The sequence below is a fragment of the Rhinolophus hipposideros genome, assembly GCF_964194185.1.
Source record: "Rhinolophus hipposideros genome assembly, chromosome: 14".
NCBI classification, from domain to species: Eukaryota; Metazoa; Chordata; class Mammalia; order Chiroptera; family Rhinolophidae; genus Rhinolophus; species Rhinolophus hipposideros.
The window spans coordinates 56,871,006-56,881,355 of NC_138060.1; the positions used below are offsets into that span (position 1 = coordinate 56,871,006).

The 10,350-nt window shown below is 43.7% G+C and overlaps 1 protein-coding gene across 1 annotated transcript; it reads right to left on the reverse strand.

The window, feature by feature from the left end:
• Window positions 1-1,811: 1,811 nt before the first annotated feature.
• Window positions 1,812-9,723, reverse strand: LYZL4 (lysozyme like 4). Its single transcript, XM_081072479.1, has 4 exons — window positions 9,470-9,723; window positions 9,206-9,355; window positions 7,600-7,678; window positions 1,812-1,943 (listed from the first exon to the last, which is right to left on the reverse strand). Exons 1-4 carry the CDS (start codon window positions 9,606-9,608, stop codon window positions 1,874-1,876), a joined length of 438 nt encoding a protein of 145 aa, XP_080928605.1. The 5' UTR covers window positions 9,609-9,723; the 3' UTR covers window positions 1,812-1,873.
• Between the last annotated feature and the right edge of the window lie 627 nt (window positions 9,724-10,350).

The following is a 10,350-nucleotide window of genomic DNA, read 5'->3' on the forward strand; positions in this document are numbered from 1 at the left end:
CACACAAAACCAACAGATGAAGTTGATCAACCATTACTAAACTTGAGTCAAAGTTCTGCCCCTGAACTTCTAACGTGTAGCTCTTTCTTCTCCTTTCTGAAAGTGAGCAAAATGCCAACAGAAAGGAGGCCTGACCTGCCTTATTTAGGTTCTGCCTGCCTCGTAGGTGGCCATGATTCTCTTATGTCATTGACTTTTTGTGTAGATTGAAGACAGTAACAATAGAGGGTTGTGTACATTATGGTTTGTCCACATAAAGGGATACTGTGGAGTCGTTAAAACCAGCACTGGGATCCCTGTCATATGCCTGGAAACAGTAAGACCACAAAATGTTAACTGGAAAAAAAAACAAGATAGAAACCTGTACGTACAGTGGTAAACCACATTTGTAAGGAAAAGAATGTGTACGCACTCACACAGAAATGGGCAAGGGTGCACACGGAAAGATTGACACTCACCACCCCTCCCCTCCGTTGAGCTTCTCTGCGCTCTGACTGCATAACAATGACAGAAACTTCTGTTTCCAGTAAGGGGAGGCTAATTTCCTTCTTTATGACTATCTGGGCTCTCCCAAGTTTTCGTCATCAAATGTATGTGGTTTGTGTGATTGTAAAAGTATAAAAAATGAAAAGAGGGGCAGCCCCACTCAGGCACTACCTCATTCTTTGTCATGGTTTTTAAATGGCAATATCTAAAACTCTGACCGCAGGGGAAAAGTTCCTGAAGTGTTCATTCGCACAATGGACTGTTAACCAGCACTAAGATTTCGTGTTGAAGAATCTCTAACAGCAAATGCTGCAAACAAACTCTCTCGTCACCACCCCAGTATTTTCTCTCCTGCGCAGGACAGAAAGGTTCTCTAAAGGACTATGTTCTCTAATCTCCATAATACCTTTGGTTCTGCAGGTGCCTTGGCTCCTGATGAGCAGATACCTGTGCTGCTGCTTCCACTCCCACATCTCAGGCAGGTGTGCCCTGGAAGCCCCTGCTGACACCTGCTGCCCCATCCTGTGAGCCCCTAAGCTTCAGAAATAACCCCCTTCCTGCTTAAAATCATGGTTTTTCCTTCTGAAAAGCAGAGTACAAAACTATCTATAGCATGATGACAACACTGTTTGAAAAAAAAGAAAATCCACTCTATAGAAAAAAGACCAAAAGGGAATGAAACCAAGGTATGGCGGTGATTTTTCTTAGGTTCTAGGATTACGTGGGGACTCTCTTTCTATGTTTCTGTATTTTCCACAATTTCTCTAATGTGAGTGTGTGCTTTTGGTAATTTTTTTTAAACTTGTTATAAGAAAGAGCAGCTGTCACTATATTCTCCCCATAGAAGTGCAAAGAGGATTCTGAGGTATCCTCACGTCCACCTGTGTGTCAGCGTGGACATCTGCTTGTGCCACCTCTCTCCCTCTCTCCTCTGACTCCTCTTTCCTTCTCTGTATCTTTTCTTCCTTTCCCTATTTAATGTTGACATTCATGGACACATCTTGTTTTCCAGTTTCCTTCCTTCAAATCCTCCCTCTGAGATGAAGTAATAATATTAGGTTGGTACCAAAGTAACTGCAGTGTAAAAGGTTTAAAATAATTGCAAAAACCGCAATTACTCTGGCACCAACCTAAGAAGTCGTGATAATGGTAAATGATGGTTATCATAGTAACAATCACAACAGTCATACAAGTGGAGACCTGTGGCCTAAGTTGAGTAACAAGCTGGTTTATTCTGCCTCCAGCATTCCTGGGTGAAGGAAAGTTTTATCCTTTTCCATCTGGACCTGTCAAGCAGTGAGATAATCAACAGGATTGAGTAGCAAGCAGGAAAGCGCCTTCATTCAAAAGATGCAACTGGTGAGTTTTGCAAGGGCCACCCCGGTAGCTACAGCTCACATCCATCCAACCAGCGCGCCAGAGTGTCGGAGTACTGGCAGTTCAGGGTCCAGGAGGGCCTGCAGAGAGGAAGACCCAGAAGAGTGAATGGATCTCCAGGGTTCCACAGCCCCCACTGGCCCACTTATTCCCTGGCCTGGTTCCTGCAGCATTTGAGCTTGCACCCCTGCTGGGGGTACGTTTCTGAAGGCTCTTGTGCATCTTGAATGTCTGTCTTGCTGTCCCCCCACATCCTAACATGAATGCTGGGACTCCCTATGTCCTCACACCACATACACACCCCTCTCCCCCGCACGCACACCTCTTTCCATCTATCCTACACTGCGAGATGGGCAGGCTGAATGGCACACTGTGAAATCCTCCCCAACCCCTGCAAGGTCAGTGTTTTTAACCTCTCTGAAGTGAGTGAGTGTTCTGTGATGGGCCCAGGGTCCTATGGTGAGTACTTGGCAGACCTTAGATCTGACATGGGGACTCTCGTCCTCTGGGTCTGGGCCTTTCATCTTTCCATGCACCTGCTTCACCCCTCACCATCCAAGATTCCTTGCAGTGCCTCAACCTGCCTAGGTCAGCTAGACTGAGTTTCTCTACTCTTTCTCCTGGTGCCCCTAAAAGTGATCCCCCTATTCCCAGCCCCTGTGCCAGCTCCCAGACCCCAGGTCCTCCTATCCTGACCTAGAAGTTGTGGGAGTCACCAGGCAAGCTGCAGGCCATTAGGAATCCTATTTTGTTAGTCCCACTCCTCAGCTGGCCAGCCCTCCGTGAGTCTTCCAGGGTTGTCCTACAGTTGAAGAAGAGGTTCTAGCCCCCTGGTCCCCCATAGCTATAATGCAGCAGGGAAAACACACACATACATCTTTTCAAAAATCACAAGGCTCTCCCTGGCCCCGGACAGGCATCGCAGAAGGGACTCCTGTTGGCACACAGGGCCTTGGTCTTCTCCCTTCCTGGCTGTCGCAACTCTGCAGAGCTGTTCAGCTGAGCTTTTGATCAGCCTGGTCCAGCATCTCTCTACTTAGTGCTATACAATGAAGGTGATTTTAGCTCATTCATGCTTATCCTAGAGGGTCAGCCAAGCTTCCAAATGAATTGGAAAGTCAAGACTATGTATGAAAGATATTTTAAACACTCTGAAGACAGCGAACGTTAACAGCGGGACATCCGCTTTAAAATGCAATCTATTAAATTAGTGAGGAAAATCGGTCAATGGATAAATGGTATGAGACCACCGACTAGCCATTTGAAAAATATAAAACTGCATCCCTACCTCACTTTTTATATCAACATGAATTCCAAGAAGACCAAAAATTTAAGTAGACAAACATGAAACTTCTATTTTCTAATTTGTTTAACAAGAACTTAATATAAGGCTTATTTTGTGCCAGGCACTGTTCTAACATAAAGTAAAACACTGCTTGATTTCTTAACAGTCTTGGAGTATGAAAAACTTTTCTAACAAGGCGATTTCAAAAAAACCTCAGAAGCCACAAAACAAAAGATTAAGGGATTTGATTCTGTGAAAATGTGAATCTCCTAGATGATGATAATACCACAAACAGTCAAAATACGAATAACAAACCTGAAAAAATAGTTCCCGTAGATTTGATGCACAAAGGTCTACAAACCCTAATTAATCAAGGACATATGTAAAATCAATACAAACAAAAGGAAATATTCGTATCCCAATAGAAAAATGGGCTAAGAACGAGAACAAACAGTTCATAGGAAAATGGTCAACAAACACAGGGAAAGATGCTCAAGTTTTTTTGTAGATTAAAGATGCAAAGCAAAACAGAATGATATCATTTTATGTCTCCATTTCCAAAAACCACACAAGTTTTAATGCTCCAAGCCAGTGTGTGTGTGTGGGAGGGGGAGCATAGGTCCTCCTCACACAGTGTAGCTGGAGGTGCCCCAAAGGGTTCCACCAAATTTTCTGCAATGGATTTTCCTAAGGATATACTTGAAAGGACCTAGAAATTCTCAGAGCAACATGCTCATATAGAATTTTTGAAACAGCAGCAGCAACAAATACAGAAACACCCTCAATGTCCACCGATAGGGACCTGGCAGAGAATCCCCTGCAGCGTCCAGACAACAGAGGAAACTGACCACTGTTACAGCGATGGCAGAGACCTCTGGGTAGGGATCGACCAGGATTGGCACGCTCTCTTGATAAGTGACAAAAAAGCTGGATGCCGGTCAGTGCACACATTGGGATTTCCAGTGTGTTTTAAAATATTTGTATGTACATTTTTCTCTGGTTTATGAGACACAGTAATGGTGGTGACCTTAAGGAGGTTGCTGCTAAGACATTTCTTTTATATTTTTCATTTTTAAACACATATGAATTGTTTTTATTTTTAGAAATAATAAATTAGAAAGTGAACATCTTAAAAACGGCTACTGGATAATGGCCCCAAATGCAGCCTTGGTCCTTCAAGAAACAATTAGGGGGCATCTATCATGTGCCAGGCATAGGTGTTGGAGATATAGAGGCAGGAGAAACAGACACAAATCTCTGGCTGAACTTAGCTCCCAAAGACACAGAAAAAGACAGAAAAGCAAAAACAAAAGTCCTAACCTATGAGATGGACACATCTCCTATTGCCAGATTCTGGACGAGGTCTTCACTGCCTACAGAGCCTGTGGGTTATGTAGGTACAGAATGCCTCTCAGGCTTCTACTAGTGAAGTGAGTCTGCCCGCTGGTCTGACCTTGCCCCGCGAGCCGCCCCCCTGCTCAGAAACCCAGAGTCTGCCCCCACAGGACAACTGGACAGCGTCTTACATGACCAGAGCATAGATCTCTCCTTGCAAACCACCCTCATCTCTGAGTAGCCTGGGGAAAGCTGAGGCTTGAAATAGTACAGATCCAGGATCAAGCCCAACACTTTGGCCAGAGATAAGTTATTCTACCTCTCTGTGCCTCAGTTTCCTCATTTTAAAAATGGGGATAAGAATACTCACTGCAGAAGGATTTATGAGGGTTAAATGATGATGTTTATGTAAACATACAAAGACTACACACTAAAGCAGCCAAGAAATTGTAGTTGTCATTAACAGATTTCCTCCATCGTAAAATATCTTCTATTGCAAGATGTAGCAATAATTTATTAACAATTTTAGATAAACCCTAATGTCAGACATGTTAAGATACACAATCTGGAAATATCACATTGTTTCAAGATCTTCCTGGAGGCTACAATGCCCAGAATCAAGCAGGTATTTGATTATGACATGTGGGATGAAGGAGAGGGCAGAAAAGGCAAGGGAAGGTAGAAATTGGTAGTAACCCAGTGTCTACTGGATAATGGAGGCCCACCATGATAAGTAATATAGAGGGAGGTGGTTGCAGTACGTATTGGGAATAGAGGGTTTTCATATACTCCACTGGTACAGCCTATAAGATAGAACCAGATATATAGATCAGAAAAATCTCCAAGTTGGAAATTAGGCCAAGAGACATGCACACCAATCTATGCTGAGATGGACATCTGAGAAGGGGGATCTGACCATCACCCATGTCACAGTGAGCAAAGACAAGAAAAATTCACACAACCTATCTATTTGGCAAATACTGAATATGAGTAAATCTGTCCCTACTCGAGGAAGGATAAAACTAACGTAGGATCTACGGGAAAATATTACAAGAACAAAAGGGGGCATCATAATGAAATTCAGACAAATATTCTGAAGACAGCATCCTGCAGGATCCAGAGGTAAATTTGTTAAAACTGACATCCTCCATAAGGTGCACCCAGACATGACCTCTGGAGAAAGCCATAAAAAAGAAGAGCGATGAAATGGTTTGAATTTTACAAGGAAGCTGGATAGGCTAACAGTTGCAAAGGAACTAAAAATGTAACAACCAACATTCATCACCCATTCATGATTTAAAAAAAAAAAAAAAGAAACCCTTTAACAAACTAGAAATGAAAAGGCACATTCTTAAGCTGACAGAGTAGCTCATAAAACTTAAAGAAATCACTACATTTAATGATCAAAGATTGAACTTCTTACGAGTGAGATGAGAAATGAGACACAGATCCCACTAGCATCGCTTTCATTCAACATTTACTGCCAATGCAGTAAGGCCGAAAGAAAAAAGAAATGTATTGTAGAGCCCAATGTGAAATGCAAAACAATAAAGCTTTGAGAAAAAAATTTGAAAGGAATATCATCATGGCCTAGGATTAGGCAAAGATTTATCAAAAATAACCACAAAGGGAAAGTAATGATAAATTAGACTATATTAAGACTAAGAGCTTCTATTTAGCAAGACTCCATTAAGAAATTAAAAAGGTAACCCCCAGAATGAAAGAAGATATTTGCAATATTTGTATCCAACAACAAAAAAATTTATCCAGACTATATAAATAATTCCTAACAAATTAACAAGAAAAAGACAGATAACAATAGGAAATTTGACAAAAGATTTCACACACATAAACGATATCTAAATGGTCAATAAACATTTGAAAAAGTGCTCAATCTCATTAGTTATCAGGGAAATGTAAAGTAAACTCATAATGAAAAACAACTAAACAGTCACACAAATAAACTCGAAAATACCAAGCATTGGCAAGAATTTGTAGCAATTGAAACCTATAACTGCTGCTGGGAGTGTAGGTTAACAAAATCTCTTTTTAAAAAATCATTTAGTAGAATATGCCAAATCTGAAAATATGCATATCCTATGACCAGTAATTTTATTCCTTGCATAATCAATGGAAAAATCCATTTATATATTCACCAAAGATAAGTATAGAATGTTCATGGCAGCATTTAAAAAGTGAAAACTACCCAGAAGCCCACCAACAGAAAAACAAATGAATAAATTGTGTGTATCCATATAATGAACTACTACACAGCAATGAAAATGAACAAATTACAACTACACAGAACAATATGAACAAATAAAATGTTGAGTGAAAGAAGTCAGATACAGGCCCAACCACCTATAAATTTTAGGCTTTCCAAAGCAAATATCTGATTAAAGAATAAATAAAAAAAGTTGCAGATATTTTTGGCAGCAAATATATAACAGTTAATGCATCCAATATATAAAGAGTTATTTCCAACCAATAAGATGACATAAATAAAAAATAGGCAAAGGAAAGGGACGGGGGAGGGAGGAATCACTAAAGAACATAAATATATAACAAATGTAATGGGAAAAGCTCCTAATGGGATACCATAAAATGCGAAAGAAGACAAAATGGTCATTCACCTTTCAAATGGCAAAGGTCTTGTCATTCGTGAGAGTGCAATAAATGGGCATTTTACTAAATTGTTAACATTAGTATAAATTGTACAAGCTTGCGGCAGAATCATTTCACAACCTGTATCGAAAACCTTAAAAGTATTCAAAAACCCTTGTAGGAATTTGTACAAAAGAAATGATCAGAGATGTACACAGATATTTATTTTAAGGAAGCTTATCCTAACATCCTGTATAACCTTAAACAACATTTGGGGGAGAAAACTTCAAGGTAAGCTGTTCACGTTAAGGCAATTTGATCATTCTTTCCTTCCTTCTGTGGCCTTTGCGTTGCAGAACTCAATGGTGTTCTCCTGCTTAGCTTGGTTAATATTGGTTAATAAGATGCCACTAGTTTGGGACCACAGATGTACAGCCACCAAGATTAGGCCAATGTTAAGATCCAATGAGTGAGAGTCATTATAAGTACACACTATGGAGACTGCCACTTACCATGCTCCCATCCCTTCTTTTCCTTTTACAATTTTCTTGGCACATTCAATTGTCTTCTTTAAATTTGGATTCAATAAATCTGTGGAGAGAATAAAGTAGAATGATACCATACCTCCACTTGGCAGCCAAGTCAGAGCATGTCAGGGAACGTACACGGTGCTCACATTAGAGAGGCGTCCACGTGATTCCAAGAATAAACCTATCCCTAAATTTTCCTCAGACAGTTCTGGGGGGCAGCATGGTGTGGTCACGTTTTACTAAATCTAGTGATTTTTTTTTCTGGTAATTTTTATAATAACATTTTCATTAACAGTCTATTTTTGTATAGTGAATTCTCTGTGCTAGGCAATGTAAGAAGTAGTGGAGATAGAATGGCAAACATGATAAATCCCTGCCCTCACAGAGCCTGCGATCTGGAAAGGGGTAAAGATTACAGACAATTATAATACAAAGGATACCTGGAATGGTGGGCAATGCCGCTGGATGGGGGCGTATTGAATGGGGGTACCTAATTCAGATTTGACAGCTCAGGGAAGGGTTATCTAGCCAACTGACATCTAAGGAAAGGGGTTCAGAGAGTCACAGAAGGAAAACTGTTCCAGGCAGAAGGAACGGCGTATGAGAGGACCCACAGGTGCCTCTAAGGAACCAACATGTCTATGCATTCATCCTTCTGTTCCCTCCTTGGATGGTGGAAACCAAGACCTCCCACCTGGTCCTACGGCAATACCCTTCTTCCTGCCTGCACTATAGCCTTCCCCCGCCCCTAATCTAGTCTGACTGCTTTTCCTTCAAACGTTAGTTCAGTGCCCCCCAGTTGCCTGTAAAACAGAACCCCAGTCCTTGGCTTGGTCCAACTTTGCCGAACATGTCTTTCCACTTCTACACCCTTACCTTCCATTTCTGTCCTCCACAACCCTGCTATGGAAGACGTAAGAGGCAGGAGACAAAGACGGTGCCACCCTGATGGTGGGTGCTCCACCCGATACCCACAGCTTGGGGATCATATGCAGCTCATCCGGCTCTCAGTGGGTGCTCAGTAACGCTCATGGGATGAGTAAACCTTGGGTCACCGCCTCCTCTTGACCTCAGGTACATGGAACCTCCTAAAAGTGGTGGGCAAGCTCCCTCTGGATTGGGCCACTCCTGTCTCGTCCCAGGGACCACTTCTGCCTGTCAAAGTGGCAGCTTCTGTCCCCCTTGAAGAAGAGTGTGCTGGCCACGTGTGGGTAAAATCAGACCCAACTGGAGCCCTCTACGCTCACCCTTCAGGCTCAGATGGGTTCTGATGTCTGACATCTCCTCCCTGCCTTTCCTCATCACCAGACGCTTTCTCTGCCCGTCTGGATGTGGGTCTCCATGGCTTCCACCCAGGCCGCTGGGCCGGGCTCACCGCCTCCCTTTCTCCCTGTGGACCCTGGCAGTGCAGCACTCGGCCTCCCCGGGACCCCGCCTTGGATTTGGCTCAGCCCAGCCCCTGCCAGCCCCTCCCTGCATCAAACTTGTCAACTCTGGTCATTAGGAAGGTAGACCTCTGAGCTCAGTGCTGTGGCCCCCAGTGCCCCAGTGTGGAACAGGGTGGGGTGTGGGCAGGTGAGAGACCTACCGGAACAGGACACGTGGCACAGGTTCTTGCCCTTGTCACACCAGTTGTTGTTGCGAATCTGAAAGAGGCCAAAGCCCATGTAGGCATCACGCACATTCTCGTAGACAGCCTCGGGATTGAATTTGCTCTCAAAATAAGCCAGGCACACCCCTAAGACAGAACAGGAGGTGTGTGGCTCAGAGGAAGGCTGGAGTCGGTGGTAGCTCGGCAGGGGGTGGAGGGAAAGAGAGTGAGGAGAGAGGGGGCTGAGAGGGGCCTACTCACAGTTTTCAAGGCTATAGCCCTCATAATCGCTCAGGCCTCCTTCCTGAAGCCTCTTAGCCACCACACAGCGCCCCAGGACAACAGCACCACTTGGAACCATCAGGTAGCCAAGAAGGACGAGAACCACAGACGTCTTCATCTTCTCCAGACTCTGGACAGCTCAGGGCGGAAGCAGCTGGGTGAGCGGGTGGAGTCACAGATAATTTCTACCAAGATCCCGGGCACACTGGGTCCTCTGAAGGAAGAGAAGGGCCCTGTGGGGGTGAGGGGTGCAATTCAGTGTGTCCAGAAAAAGGGGAGTCCCGCCCGGCTCAACCATGACACTTCTTCCCATCCTTTCTCTGTTTCGAGTTACTGCAAACCCAGGATCCCGGGGGCCCGCCCCGCCTCCCCTTCTTGACCTATTTTTCTAAGGAAATTGCTCCTTTGAACATCTCCCTCCCACACACACCCATTCTTTCCCTTCAGCAACACCCAATGGCTTCTACTTGGTTTTGTCCTCACTCCTTTCTCTTTCACATTAGATGAAGATTCTCAAATCCTCTCTTCCCCTTTATTGTGGAAGGAGAACGTGTTCGTTAAACACATTTTGGAAAACAGAAAAAGAGAGCGAAGAAAACAAATGCTTCACGGTCCCACCACTAGAGCAGAACCCCCACGGTCATGTTGAGTGACTTCCTCCACTGCCTTTTATCCTGGACTATATTCTGAGCTGTGGCCTTCCCCTTTACACAGGCCAGTCCTCAGATTTTCTGCAAACCAAACTCCACTGTCCACAGGAGACAAGCGCTGGTGCAGCCCAGAGCTGCCACTTATTCGCTGAGCCGTCATCAGCAACAGCGGACAGGTCACTGAGCCTCGTCGTACCTCTGCTTTCTCTT

What these genes read in the sequence shown, in the direction of transcription:
- LYZL4 (XM_081072479.1), bottom strand. Translation starts at nt 9,608, where the DNA reads ATGAAGACGTCTGTGGTTCTCGTCCTTCTTGGCTACCTGATGGTTCCA. An exon ending in GTGCCACGTGTCCTGTTCCG is followed by an intron (nt 7,679 to 9,205) that starts GTAGGTCTCTCA and finishes TTCTCTCCACAG; the next exon opens with ATTTATTGAATCCAAATTTA. An exon ending in AAAGAAGGGATGGGAGCATG is followed by an intron (nt 1,944 to 7,599) that starts GTAAGTGGCAGT and finishes TCCTCTCTGCAG; the next exon opens with GCCCTCCTGGACCCTGAACT.